The sequence below is a fragment of the Ochotona princeps genome, chromosome 30 (assembly GCF_030435755.1).
Source record: "Ochotona princeps isolate mOchPri1 chromosome 30, mOchPri1.hap1, whole genome shotgun sequence".
Classification (NCBI taxonomy): domain Eukaryota; kingdom Metazoa; phylum Chordata; class Mammalia; order Lagomorpha; family Ochotonidae; genus Ochotona; species Ochotona princeps.
The window spans coordinates 8,638,353-8,653,854 of NC_080861.1; the positions used below are offsets into that span (position 1 = coordinate 8,638,353).

General features: G+C 44.6%; 1 protein-coding gene across 1 annotated transcript in view; it reads right to left on the reverse strand.

Moving 5' to 3' along the window:
- Positions 1 to 9,719, reverse strand: part of EFHB (EF-hand domain family member B) — a 38,164-nt gene extending 28,445 nt beyond the window's left edge. The window contains exon 1 of the mRNA XM_058657191.1: positions 8,775 to 9,719. Coding sequence (XP_058513174.1) covers positions 8,775 to 9,644 — 870 coding nt within the window. The 5' untranslated portion in view covers positions 9,645 to 9,719. The remainder of the gene's footprint in view (positions 1 to 8,774) is intronic.
- Positions 9,720 to 15,502: the final 5,783 nt, after the last annotated feature.

The following is a 15,502-nucleotide window of genomic DNA, read 5'->3' on the forward strand; positions in this document are numbered from 1 at the left end:
ATTTATACCTGTTTTTTTTTAGTATGTCTTAACTTTTAAACATTTATGCGAGACGCATAGATAGGAGGAGAGAGAGTGAGGGAGAGTGATGCTTGTTGACCCTCGCAGTGCCCACAACAGAAGGCAGGGTGAGAGGAAGGGTGAAAACAATGAACTCCAACCCTGGAGCTGGAAACTCAACCCTGCATTATCAACAAGCTAAAGTCAAAAACCAGACAGAGCGGGGGATCACAAGCAACTAGTTCAATATAAGGTGCAGGCACATAACTGCTACATACCCACCATTGTAATGTCTTATTATGTTTGACATGTCGCACCCCTCTGCTACTGTGTGGTCATGACTCTCTTGTTATCTTCCAATCCTCTGTCAAATTTTAAATATGTATTCTTTCATGAATCTGATAGATAGAGATATTCCATCCAACGGTCAACTCCTCAAATGACCACAACAGTCAGGAGGAATCCAGAATGCCACCTGGGGCCCCCAACTGAGTAGCAAATGCCCAGGTACTTGGGGAACCATCCAGTAGCCTTGCAGGATTACCAGAAAGAAGCAGAACTGGACGCAGAGCAGCCAGGACTCAAAACGGCACTCTGCCAAGCAATGTTGGTGTCACAAGCGGTGGCTCAATCCATAGCACCACAACACTACCCCTCATCCATTGAATTTTTATTGTCATATTTAATTTTGTAAAGGTCTATTTCTTTATTTGAAAGCCAGAAGTACAGAGAACAAAAGATATACTACCTGCTACATCATGCCCCAAATGGCTACAATGGCCAGAGCTGGGCCACTTGAAAGGCTCCTGCCAGGGGTTTCACATATGGGTAACAGGAACCTAAGGACTCAGACCATCTTACCCTGCTTTTCTCAGGTAACTGGCAGGTATCTAGACTGAAAGTGGGGCAGCTGGGACTCAAACCAGCACCCGTATAGGATGCCCGCATCACAGGCTGAGGCCTTACCGGCTGTGTCACAATGCTAACCCCTATCATTTGAATTCTCGTTTTTTTTAAATGGAACTGTCTTTTTAAATTTTTATTTATTTTTTATCGGAAAGGCAGATTCACAAATAGAAGGAGAAACACTAAAAAATAAGAGCCTCAGACTAGAACATAGTTCTGAAAAAATCTTGGTCAAGCCAGTGTGTGTGGTCCCTGAAAATAAGTTTCCCATGTTATACAAAGAGAATCAGTTCTTGCAACCTGGTCATGTTCAGTCATTGGGACTGTGGCCTACTGAACGTTGCAATAGTTGCATAAAGGCAACAAGGGAAGGCCATCAATCAACTATGCACAGCAAGTCCTCTTAAAGTGAGATCTGGGCCAGATACCTCCATGACAACCACAAGTGCATAGCATCTATTTCTCATCTCACTTTATTTCCTTCGGTCAAGAATAGTTGCTAATATTTACTAACATTTTTTGAAAAGCACTGCCCAGTTACTTTGTTAAATGTCCCTCAATTTGGGGCTGGTACGATAGCTCAACTGACTAATCCCCTCCTCCAAACACCAGCATCCCATATGGGCACTGGTTCGTGTTTTGCCTTCTCTGTTTCCCATCCAGCTCCTGCTTATGGCCTAGCAAAGAGCAGAGGATGGCCCAGTCTTGAGACCCTGAACCTGTTATAGGAGACCTGGAAGAAGCTCCTGAATTCTGGCTTCAGATTTGCTCAACTCCAGCAATTGGGACCATCTGGAGAGTGAACCAGGGGATGAAGATCTTTCTGTCTCTTCTCTCTAAATCTGCCTTTCCAATAAAAATAAATCTTTTTTCAAAAAATCCCCCAGTTTGGGTTGAAACATGTTTTCTATTTTTTTTGGGGGGAGCGGAGATTTATTTGTCTGAAGTTGTGGGGAGAGACAGAGAGATCTTCAAATCTCCAATTCACTTCCCAAATGGCTACAACATTTGGCCAGGCCAAAGTCAGGAGCTTGGAATTCCATCCTGGTCTCCCAAATGGGTGGCTGGAACTCGAGCACCGAGGCCATCTTGGGTTGCTTTTCCAGGTCCATCGGTATGAAGTGGCATTGGACATAAAGTATCCAGGACTAGAATCAGCACTCTGATATGGAATGCAAGTACAAGTGGCCATTTAATCAGCTGTGCCACAAGGCAGGTCTTTCCAGCATTGTTTTCCTACAATTAGATTTAATCTATACGTTTTCAGTAGGAAGATCTAAAAACTGGTGTGTGCACACATTGTCAATCCGACTTATTAGTGCAAATTTTGAACACTCAGTTAAGTTTTTCTACCATGAAGTCATATTTCTTTTGTAATTACTAATTATTGTACATAAATATCATTCATACTGTAAAACTTGCCAAATTGTTACTTTTTCATTTCAATATTTCTTTTACACATTGTCATTATGATGCAAAAAGCTCGGTTCCTTAGTCTTCATTCATTCACTATATTTATTTCAGTATGAGTTCATGAGTTTCTTTTTTTTTTAAAGATTTATTTATTTTTATTACAAAGTCAGATATACACAGAGGAGGAGAGACAGAGAGGAAGATCTTCCGTCCGATGATTCACTCCGCAAGTGACCGCAATGGCCGGTACTGCACCGATCCAAAGCCGGGAACCAGGAACTTCTTCCGGGTCTCCCACGCGGGTGCAGGGTCCCAAAGCATTGGGCCATCCTCGACTGCTTTCCCAGGCCACAAGCAGGGAGCTGGATGGGAAGCAAGGCTGCCGGGATTAGAACTGGTGCCCATAAGGGATCCTGGCGCGTTCAAGGCGAGGACTTGAGCCGCTAGGCCATGCCGCCGGACCCGAGTTCATGAGTTTTGATTGCATTCACTGCCCAATACATTATCCAGCCATTGTAGACACTAGTTTTTGAACCTTTCATGTCTTCCTTCTACTTCTTGGTTCAGCATCAATATCAATACACTTCACACACTTCAGTTGTTCTGTCTTAATAACCCTCAGGGTTTCTGCCATAAAGCATTACTGGAAAACAACTGACAGTCTCAGGATGTCTTACAGAAATGCCCATTGCAGAGATATTTGTCTTGGCAGTGTACTTCCCAAGAACCAAGCACCCATCCAAAGGCTAACTGTCCTCTGCTTCTGTCTACTGAAATCTTGGAGACTAAAAAAAAAACTTTCCTGGAAACTTCTCACTGCTGCTTTGTTTCCATAGTAATGACTATTCCTCTAGAAGGACTTACTTAATGGACTTCACAAACCCATCCCAGCAAACCTTCACACGCAGCTCAACACCACCTTGGGGCACAAAGTGCAAAATGAGAGTCCCTACGGCAAGGCAGTTTCCTCACAGCACACTAATGCCAACCAGCTGTGCTTGGAGATTGATTTTTTTCAGGCTGATAAGAGCAGGAATTCCCATCTAACACACCTCAAGGCTGTGCTTAACTCTCAGTTTCAACCTTGCTCAAATTTATTTGCTTCCTACGCTGAGATGTAAATGAACTCATGCAAACCAGCATTCATATTAGTCAGTTTTAGCTAATTTAGTCAATTTTTGCTGCTTAAATCAAAAACCCCTCAAGAAGACCTTCTTAGGAAAGAGAAAGGTTTACTCCAGCTTACATCTTGGAGGTTCAGACCTGGCCACCCCATTCATTCTCGGATCTGGTGGACACAATTCAGCCACTGCAGTCACTGGAGAAATTTGGAACATGAAACAACATGTGCAAGATCTCTCTCTCTCTCTCTCTCTCTCTCTCTCTCTCCTTCACTCTGTATGTCTGCCTTTCCAATAAAGAAGAAAAAACAATCTTTAAATAAATAAATAATTATAAATAAATACAAATAAAGGGAATCAATTAACTTAGAACCAAGGGTTTTTTTAACCATTAAAAACATTTATAAAACGTTTGCAATGACAACATGTTAATAGTAATCCATTAAAATCTAAATAATTGTTAAATATTTTATTTATATTGAAAAGGTAGATTCACAAAGAAAAGAAAAGAGAGAGCGAGAGGGAGATCTTCCATCACTCCCCAAATGGCATCAATGCCCAGAGCTGAACAGATTCAAAGTCACGAGCCAGGAGGTTCTTCTGGATCTCCCACGTGGGTGCCAGGGTCCCAAGGTTTTGGACCTTACGGGCTCCGGATCTAATCCCAGCAGCCCCGCTTCCCATCCAGCTCCTTCCTTGTAGTCTGGGAAAGCAGTCAAGGACGGCCCAAGGTCTTGGGACCCTGGTTTCAGATGGGCTCAGCTCCAGCCGTTGCGGCTATTTGGAGAGTGAATCAGCGGACGGAGGATCCTCTCTGTGTCTCTCCTCCTCTCTGTATGCCTGTCTTTCCAATAAAAACTAAAGTAAATCTTTAAAATAAATAATGCATTTGGTGCTGTTATGTTGTAGTGGGTGAAGCCACGCCTACAATGCTGACATTTCCTACTGGCACCATTTAGTGTCCTAGCTGCTCCGCTTCTGATTCCACTGCTTGCTAATGTACCTGGGTGTAGAAGGACATTGTGATTCCAGAAGGACAACGAACACAGGATCACGTTTGACAGGACATCACCTGCAGTCACGTGGGAGACCTGAATGAAGCTCCTGGATCCTGACTTCAGCCTGGCCTAGCTCTTTGGGGAATATACCAGAGCTTGGAAGATCTGTCTCTCTCTCTCTGAAACTCTGCCTCCTAAATAAATAGATCCTTATTTTTTAAAAAACCACAAAGAATCTCAAGTCAGAATTTGTGATTTCAAATAATATCAGTCTTAGTTGTATGAATTTTGCTACATTAATCTGCCTGCTTCCTCATTTGTAAAATAGATTTTATTAATAGAGGATACCTCATAAAAGTGTTCTGAGATCAAATGAATTAATACTTGCAAAAATTCATGAATACCGATGCAGATACAGCAACTAACAACAGATGTTAATACAAATGCATCAAACTCCTAATAGGCATTGAAGGCTATGGTTATTTTCATAATTTTCTGTAACATTTCAGTTACAATAAAAATAAATGTGTTAATGTGAAGAAAATTGCTGAGGGCCAGTCTAGCGGTCAAAACACCAGTTAAGGAGGCTGGCACTACAGCATAGCAAGCTAAGCCTCTACCTGCGGTGCTAGCATCCCATATGGGTACCAGTTCAAATTCCAGTGGCTTCTTCCAATGCAACTCCCTGATAATGGCCTGGGAAAATAGCATAGAACAACCTGAGCGTCTGGGTCCCAGAATCCACACGGGGGACCTGAAGATGCTGGCTCCTGACTTCAGATCATCCCAGCTCCAACCCTTTCAGACATTCAGCAAGTGAATCAGCAGATGGAAGATCTCTCTCTTTCTCCCTTCCCTCCCTCTCTTCTCTCTCTGTAACTCTGCCTTTCAAATAAATAAAGCTGTTCTAAAAGGGAAAAAAAAGTTATAAAAGAACACCTTCATCCTGTACTGAAGTGCCTGGGTTCAGTTCCTGGCTCTTGTTGATGATCTTAGTTTTCAATCAGTGCAGACCCTGGCAGGCCGCAGGTGGTAGCTCAGGGAGTTGGGTCCCTGCCACACATGTTGCACACCAGGACTGAGTTTCTAGGCCCCAGGTTTGACCTCTGGCCCAGCCTAGTCACTGCAGGCACTTGGGAGAAGAATCCAGTGAGGGAAGCATGTTGTCTCTCTCGCTCGCTCTCTCTCTCTCTCTCTCCAACCCTGTCCTGTATTTCTGCCTCTCAAATAAACCTTAAAGACATTATTTTAAAAGCTAGATTTTTTTTCCTGGACAAGCATAATCCCTCATCTTGCCCTTGTCCCTAATTCTATCCCTTCCTGCTCCATCTGATTCCACCCCTTTCTCCGTTCTGATGCTTCTAGTCTATTTGGTTCACTGCATAGATCCTAAAGAAATCTTTATTCCTTTACTTTACTATCATGCTTCCTAGGGAAAAAAAATTCATAACAGTTTTCTCCGATTCTGATCTCCCATTCACTCTTCGGTTATGTAATATAAATTCTCCCTCTAGGATGCCATTCTGGAATGCTGCTTATTTTCCTAATCTCCAAAATTAGTTCATCAGTGTCCTGTTCGGTTTATCAGAGATTTACCATTCCTGGACACTCTCTGCTTGACCGTCTTTTCTCCCAGTCCCCTCATCTTTTGAAAAGGGGGTGTGAAAAGCAAGGGGAGGAAGCAGAGATTTTAGAATTGCCCGTTTGGGAAACAGAAACTGGAATCCGAACCTGCATGAGATCAGATTAGAAGCCATAAACTGCAGAACCAATGTAGAAACAGGAAGCCGGCTTGGTCAAGTAAACATTCAGGGGCTGGGGAAATCCAACGAGGGAACCAGAAAGCAAAGTGGGTCAAAGACACAAGGGTTTCTACGGAACAAAAGTCGGCCAATTCAGACAAAATTCAGTGGGAGCCTTGCAACTCCTTTAGCAGACCATGTTTCTCTAATCTCAGCATGTGAGATCTTTCTCTACTCCCAGAATGTCCTAAGGATATTTTGTTTTTGTTTTAGTGCAGAGTTCTAGAGAGAGAAAGAGAGACAGAGATTCTTCCAACTGCTGCGTCACTCTCTAAACTGCTGAAATGGCCGGGGCTATGCCAGGACAAAGCAGAATCCCAGCGTTTCTTCCTGGTCTCTCATGTAGTGGTCTAAGTATATGGCTCATCCTCCACGACTTTCCCAGGAACATTAGTAGGAAGTTGGATGGGAAGTGGAGCAGCTAGGACTGGAACTGGCGTTCATAAGTGATGCTGGCATCCTGAGCAGAGGCTTAGCATGCTATGCCACAACTCAACTCTCAAGGAAACTTTCTTCTTCTTTTTTAAGATTTACCTATTTTTATTAGAAAGGCAGGTTTACAGAGAGAAGGAAAGACAGAAAGCTCTTACATCTGCTGATTCATTTCCCAAATAGCTGCAATGGCCCAAGCTGAGCTGATCCAAATGCAAGAGCCAATGCTTCTTCTGGGTCTCCCATGCGGGTGCAGGGTCCCAAGGCTTTGGGCCAGTCTCTACTGCTTTCCCAGGCCATAAGCAGGGAGCTGGATAAGTGGAGCAGCCAGGACATAAACTGGCACCAATATGGAATCCCAGTGGATACAAGGTGAGGATTTGGGCCAGCGAGCCATCGCACTGGGCCGTGGATGCTGATCTCCCCCAGACTTTACCAGTTAGCCTTTCTTCACCACCAAAAACAGATTCATCCACTGAGTGGCCATCACACTGTGGTCTGCCGCAAGCACTCACCTGACATCTCTTCCACGGACTGACTCGTAGCGGGCCTCGAGTTTCTGCCTTGGATCTTCTCTTCCATCCTCACTCAGGAATCCCACTGCCCCACATTAATAATGATCTCCCTAGCTGCTTCTCCATCCATTTCAAGACGGCACATAGGTAAGCTTCAATATTCATTTGTCAGACTTCCAAAGAGATCGTTACCGATGTAGAAACTCCTAGGTAACCTGCCAACTTCCTCAATCTCACCACAGACACACAACACTTCCTATTTCCAGGTTGCTCTGTTTTTTCTGATTTCTACGTTAATGTCACAGCATCATTACCTTAAAATGGCCTGACGTTCTACCCATCATCCACCCTCTATCCTTGCGCACCGTCATCAGCATTACCAGAATCATACGCTAAAAGTTCCATTTATTTATTTCCTCATTAACACCCACTAGTAATCATGTTTCCACGTTTTACCCCACGTATCCTTCACCTTAAGGTTTCTTCTACGATCAAGTGTCAGTTTCTCCTATGTGTTTCTTCATCTGAATTTCTCAACACCAGGATCGCTGTGTCTCCCAAAACACAAGAAGCTTTGGTTATCATTGTGTTTGGCTTCGCCCAAAATGCTTTCACCTCATTCTTCCAAATACTGTACTGGCAGCTTCTAATGTTGGCTCGGCTTCACCTCCATTTTAGGCCTCTTACATCTTCTCCACAGGTACATGAAAGGATCTGCTAGGACGGAACGATCACAACTGTTTTCCAACCATTTGGATATTTAGATAATATTTATTTAATTCTGCCTCCATCACAGGCATCAGTCTACCTGCAGAGGGCAGAGGTCATGGGCCCTTTGTCTTTTATTGCTCTGTGTGCAGCACAAAGATCGCACATGGTCACTGCTGTAGGAAAAACACCTCATAAACTAAATAATGAGTGGAAAAAGAAATGCTTCCATTTAGTAACAAGAACATTAGAATACAGCCTGTATCTTCAAATGTCTCAACATGTGAGAAATTTGAGAAAAAAAAGATTGAGGGAGTTAATGAACGTCAAAAAGGAAAAACAAAGAACCACTGATACGCACAGAAAGCAAAGCTGACATTGAGGAAGGGGCCCGACACTCTAAGGCAGTCAACGTAACATCTGGAAAGAGTTCAGTGGGTAATCAATAGGACTACAATATTTTTTATTTTTTTTTCTCCATAACCCCAATTCACATTTTTTAAAATCATCTTCATTAAGATACTATCATACGGGCCTGGCACGATAGCGTAGCGGTTAAAGTCCTCGCCTTGAATGCACTGGATCGCATATGAGCACCGGTTCTAATCCCAGCAGCCCCACTTCCTGTCCAACTCCCTGCTTGTGGCCTGGGGGGACAGCTTAAAGCTTTGGAACCCTACACCCGTCTGGGAGACCTGGGAGAAGCTCCAGCCATTGCGGTCACTTGGGGAGTGAACCATCGGACGGAAGAGCTTTGTCTCTGTCTCGCCTCTCTGTAAATCTGCTTTTTTCAATAAAAATAAACACATCTTTTAAAAAAAAAAAAAGATACTATCATACATAGTTGCTAGAAAGTACTATTAAAAAAAACACACTTACGCTTGGCCAGCAAGGTGTCCGATCAAAAAATTTCCCATAGTAGATGGGTCTGATGCAATCCAGAGGTTCCACTCCTGGTTCAATGTTCTCAGCCTCCTTTTTCTCTTCAGGTTGTGGGACAAGGTGCCACTGGGGAGGTTCGATTACCAAGCCCATCTGGGGCTCTGCAGTCCTGCCTTCAGCTAGGTCCTCTGCTTGGGGTAGCCCAATATCCACCTCCACAGGGGGTTTCAGTTCTGGGCTGGGTTTTGCGACAACGCAAGTGGACTCTTTCTCCAATTCCTGACTCTGTTCCCTACCCAAAACAGGTGGGTGTGCCTTTGAAGCCTCAATCCCTTCAGAGCTAATATTCCTGGTCCCCACGGCCTGCGGACTAACACACTGTGTTAACTTCCCGTTAGGACACTCTCTCCCTAACCCCACTCTTCCTGGGAATGTACACGGAGCAAGCTGTGACCCCTGTGAGGCCGAGGCCCTGTTGGCTCCTAACCAGTCTCTCTCCGAGGGGATCCCTGAAATTATCTGTCTGTCTAGTCCCGTTTCACACCTCTGGCTTTGTGGAGACTGTGTTCCTGGTAACGCTACCCTCTCCTTATACTTCCACTCTGGTATCTCCCCACGCGGGGAATCTTTTCCTAACCCCACTGTAGGTCCCAACCCCAAAGGAGATCTTGTTCCCACGAAGACACTCCGGTTTCCTAAATGCTCGTTCCGTTCTCTTGCATGTCCAACCTCCGTGCCAAGGGGAGACTTCCATCCACACCCTTTCATTCCTCCAAGGGCACTTCCGTCTGAGAGGAGAGCTGTTTCCGCGGGCTCTGGGACAGTTTTCAATACCTTGGGAGACCCCACTCTCACGAAAGAGCACATCTCTGCCGGACTTCTGCCCGCGGCTTCCTGCCCACCTCTTAAAACCTAGCGGAGTTCATGAAGGAAAGAATAAGGAGTGTGTTTACTCGGTTGCCTGGGAAACGGGGGCGGGGCCTGGCTCGCAGTTCCCTCATTCCTCCGCTCTGTCCCATCAGCCCTCGCGCGCCCATCTGTTTCTTTCTCTACTAATAATATCAACACTCCAGTGAAAATGTTCAACCTTTTCTTGGTTTCTCAAGCAACGCAATTTTGTCAGAGGTTCAGCCTTCAACTTCTTCCTGGTCATTGACCTCTTAATTTTATTGGTGTATCAGGTCACAAATAAAGAAGTGGTGACCACTTCTTTCAAGGACCTCCTCCGCTCAAGTGACTTCACTCTGCTATGTAAGTTATTTTAACACTAAATAACTACTTTACACTCTGAAAAGTTATTCTACTTCACAGCTGTTGTATAGAAATATCAAAGACTTGAGAACACTTACAAGTTAATAGCTAGGCTTTAAAATGAATATATTAAAAGTTTCAGATGTGTTACACAATAATACAAGCTGTTTTAAAAATATCGGGACAGGGCCAGGCACAATAGCATAGTGGTTAAAGTCCTCACCTTGCATGCACCAGGATCCTATATAGGTGATGATTCTAATCCTGGCAGCCCCGCTTTCCATCCAGCTCCCTGCTTGTGGCCTGGGAAAGCAGTCAAAGCCTTGGGACCCTGCACTCGCATGGGAGACCCAGAAGAGCTCCATGCTCCTGGCTTCAGATTGGCTCAGCTCCAGCCGTTGCAGCCATTTGGGGAGTGAATCATCGGACAGAAGATCTTCCTCTCTGTCTCTCCTCCTCTCTGTATATCCACCTTTCCAATAAAAATAAATTTTTTAAAAATTTTTAAATATTGGGACAAACTACTGTTTTATTTAAATGTGGGATTTCTTTAAATTGGGGTTATACTTTTTGTATAGACTCGGCCAAAGCACTACATCTGGGTCACCCACATGGGTACAGGGACCCAAGCACTTGGGCCATCTTCCAGTGCTTTTCCAGGTGCATTATCAGAGAGCTGGACTGGAAGTCGAGCAGCTGGGACTTGAACTGGCGCCCAAATGGGATACCAACTACAGAGGCTGCAGTATTACCTACCAGATTGCAATACAGGCCCCTTCGGTCAGAGTTTACTGAAAGTATATTTGATGAGTTGTCCTGTTCTAAACACAAGAATGTAGGATATCTAGCATAAAAATTGAGATATATAGGAGCCAGTGTCTATGAAAATGTAAAATCCAGATTTCAAAATGCATATAGTGTTTCACATTTATAAAATGTTAACTTTCTAGCTCATGAACATATTCATAAGTTTGTTTTTTTTTTAATAAGATTCATTTATTTTTATTGGAAAAGCAGATTTATAGACAGGAGGAGATACAGGAAGATGTTCTGCTGCTGGTTCACTTCCAAAGTGGCTAAAACAGTCAGATTTTATAGACTGAGAGTCATATGGAATAAAGCATGTATTGAGCTTATCAACAAAACCCATCCACTGTTTCTATGCTTTTGTCTGGAACTCCTTTTGTTTTGTATATCCCAACAAGTGTTCTCATTCCCATGCTGTCCACTCAACTGTTCTCATACATATGATGTCCATTTAGTTACACGAATGGTACACACTCAGTTGTTCTCATACAAATGATATCCAATCAGTTATACAAAAGGTATCCATTGGGTTGTTCTCTTACAAATGATACTCAGTCACACAAATGGCATCCACCCAGTTGTTTTCATAGAAATATTATCTTATCAATTGTAATCCTGTGCTCCCTGACCTTCTAGGGTCACAATGTCCTACAGTCTCCCAGGGAGGTACAGGTGTCCCAAGGCTTTGGGCCATTTTCCCGTGCTTTCCCAGGCCACATGCAGGGAGCTGGATGGGAAGTGGAACAGCCAGGATGCGAACCAGCACCCGTATGGGATCCTAGTGCTTGAAGAAAGAGGATTGGCCAAATCAGCCATCACACCAAACCTAGTAAGCTTTTTTTTTAATGACTTGACAACGTTTTATTCAGGGTATGCTTGTACAGCTCACTTAATTCATGCATTCTACAACACATACTGAGTTCCTACAATGAAGTATTAACAAATCCCTATCTTAAGGAATTTGTGGGTTTTTTTCTGTCTGATGATTCACTCCCCAAGCAGCTGCAACGGCCAGTGCTGTGCCGATCCGGAGCCAGGAGCCAGGAACTTACCCCAGGAACTTACTTCCACTTGAGCGCAGGTTTCCAAAGCTTTGGGCCGTCCTTGACTGTTCCCAGGCCACAAGCAGGGAGCTGGATGGGAGGCGGGGCGCCCATATGGGATACCGGCACACCCAAGTAAGGACTTTGGCTGTTAGGCCACAGCGCTGGGCCCAAGAAATTTCTATTTTAGTAAGGAAAGATAACATCAAGTAAACCAATCAATAATTTAAGGAAGTATGATGCGTTCAGAAGAAAAATAAGATGCTTTGATGTCGAGATCATTTTAGAACTGGTGACTTAAAAGGCCCTCAAGTAGCTGACATTTGAGCTGAGCCTCAATGATCCGCTCTGAAGACACAGCTTTTCTGAAACATGAGGAGGTCAAGTGTACAGTCTTTTTCTCACTGCCTTGGTAAAATGCCTATTATCATTTGGTTGGTCTCCATTAAAAAAATATATATTTTGGGTCAGCATGTTAGTGCACCACAGTGGGCTAGTTGGCTAATTCTCCACCCACAACATATGCATCCCATCTGAGCATCAATTCATGTCCTGGCTGTTCCACTTCCCGGAGGATGGCTCAAGTTCTCAGGCTCTTGACTTATGGGAAGGGAACCAGCAGATGAAAGATCTGTCTCTCCTCTCTGTAAATATTCCCTTAAAATAAAAATAAATATATAAAAAGAAAAGTAAATATATCACTCATTACCTATGCAAAGATTCATTCCTCACCACACAAGGGAGGAGATATTTCCCAACATGGTAAAGGATATGGGGTGTTGTGAGTGGTAAGTCAGGCAACATATTTATTTGAAAGCAATGTAACACCTATGGGGAGAGCTTAAATTTCCTGATTTTGTGCCTGCCACGGTAGCCTGGTGGCTAAAGTCCTTGCCTTGCACACACTGGGATCCCATATGAGTGCCTAAAGTGTAAAGAATGGATTGAAAAGGACAGAACACGCACTCACTCCCTGTATAATACTACTACAGCACAAACATCTGAAATCTCAAATGTGGGGATTAGAGCATTTGAGGGGACAGAAGGGACAGAGGCTTATGAGGAAGGAAGGGAATAAGAGAGAGAGAAGAAAGAGGGAGAGGGTTGATCAGAAATGAATCTGCAGTTCCAAGCCTGGGTAACAGACACTGTTAATGGCAGTAACTAAACAGAAGGCAAACAGGTATGCAGTGGAATAGGTTTGGCCTGGGGCATGCTATTGGCATGACAAAACTGATGTGCCAGATCCTATTTCCTGATTCTTTTGGGGATCCTCCTACAGCTATTGCCTTGACTAATACGTAATAGGAGAACAGGTCTTTCGGGATATAGTGGCACAGATATCACTTACACATGACATATTATGCTCTTCTGGTAGCTGAGTTGATCTGGAAGACTACTTGGCCAGCCAAAGGTTCAAATCATTTTCATTGCACGATGTTAACTGAGAACTCACAGGGTACCTTAGCTCAGGTACATTCCAAAGACAATACTCATGCCCTCACAACAGAACTCTAAGCTGTAAAGTACAGATTGAAAGGTATCCCTTAATGAGAAGGAAAAATCAACGTAACAATCTTCTGTAAGAATACCAAAGGATTTAAAGGGGAAGCTTTCACAAGCTTTTCAGGGAGTTTCCTGTGATGTGGGACTTAACCAAAGAAAGACTGTTGAAAAGGATCTGCTTACCTTGGGTAGTGAATGAGTCAGCTGCCTGTTTTTCACTGGAACTGTGTGTAAAAAATGACATTCTAGGCCCAGCGTGGTACCCTAGTGGCTAAACTCCTTGCTTTGCAGGCACCAGATTCCCATATGGGTGCCGGCTCATGTCCCAGCTGCTCCACTTCCCTTCCAGCTCCTTGCTTGCTGAGGACGGCCCAAAGCCTTGGGACCCTGCACCCACATGGGAGACCCAGAAGCTCCTGGCTCCTGGCTTTGGATCAGCTCAGCTCTAACCATCGTGGCCACTTGGGGAGTGAATCAGTGGATGGAAGATCCTTCTGTCTGTCTCTCCTACACTCTGTATATCTGGCTTTCCAATAAAAATAAATAAATCTTTTTTTTATAAAAGATTTATTCGGGGCTTGGCGGCGTGGCCTAGTGGCTAAGGTCCTCGCCTTGATCCCATATGGCCGCTGGTTCTAATCCCGGCAGCTCCACTTCCTCTGTGTCTCTCCTCCTCTCAGTGTATCTGACTTTGTAATAAAAATAAAATAAATCTTTAAAAAAATAATAAAAAATAAAAAAAAGATTTATTCATTTTATTACAGCCAGATATACACAGAGGAGGAGAGACAGAGAGAAAGATCTTCCGTCCGATGATTCACTCCCCAAGTGAGCTGCAAAGGGCCGGTGCGCGCCGATCCGAAGCCGGGAACCTGGAACCTGGAACCTCCTCCGGGTCTCCCACATGGGTGCAGGGTCCCAAAGCATTGGGCCGTCCTCGACTGCTTTCCCAGGCCACAAGCAGGGAGCTGGATGGGAAGTGGAGCTGGCAGGATTAGAACCGGCGCCCATATGGGATCCCGGGGCTTTCAAGGCGAGGACTTTAGCCGCTAGGTCACGCTGCCGGGCCCAAAATAAATAAATCTTTAAAAAAAAACTTTTTTAAAAAAATGACATTCTGGGGCCAGTGCCCAGCTTCAAGGCACATGAGGGTAAGACACACACAGCACAGTAAGCTGCAACTTGAAATGCTGGCATCCCATTGAACCCAGGCTGCTCAGCTTTCAGTCCAGAATCCTGGTGATGCGCCTGGCAAAGCAGGGAGGATGGCTCAAGCACTTTGGTCCCTGACAACCAAGTGGAAGACCAGTAAGGAGTCCGTAGTTCCTGGCCTCAGCTAGTTCATGCCTTTGTAGCAAAAACAGTGGCTGTAGCAATGGCCACTCTGCATTTCAAATAAACAAAATCTTTTTCCAAAAGGAACTCCCAGGCTTGAACAACTTACTCAATCAAATTATTTACCTGTAAAACAGGCACGCCCCAGTCACAAATTCCACAACCATGCCTCAAGGTTTTTGGCTGCCTGGCAATATGCCTGTTACGTTGGCAGAGGTGAGGCCCCATTAACATAGTAATACAATCATACACAAGCTGGTTTCCCAGTTGACTTGATAGGAGAAAAGTTAACCCTGTAAAAGGGTTAGTGCTGTATCTGCCAATGGAAATCGAAGCAAAAGCTAGCTTAAAAAAAAATGAACCTTCTCTGCACCTTAGGAAAAAAAAAGTTCTTCAGATATGCAAACTAAACTTTAAGATTTGGCCACCTAAAGATTTTGAGGAATGCCGGGAGGTGGGGCGGGGGACACACCTGGCTCCACGGACACGGCAGAATGGGCAGACAGCTCCAGCTAAACGTCTCTCAGAAAAACCCCTTAGGGTAAATGACGAGGTTTGCGGGTGCTGAGGGGTGAGGTGGAGGGGACCTTGGACTCACATTCACAAAAGGCTGGGGGTTTCTCCTCAAGTGCGCAGCAGCACGAGGGATCCCCCACCCGTACCCCCAAAACCACCAGAGCCCAGCAACCTCCGCCCAGATGACAAAGATGCTGCGAGGGAGGGGCCGCACGCGACGGGCGCGCCGTGGACGGAGGGCGGTGGCGCCCAGGATCACGTGACCCG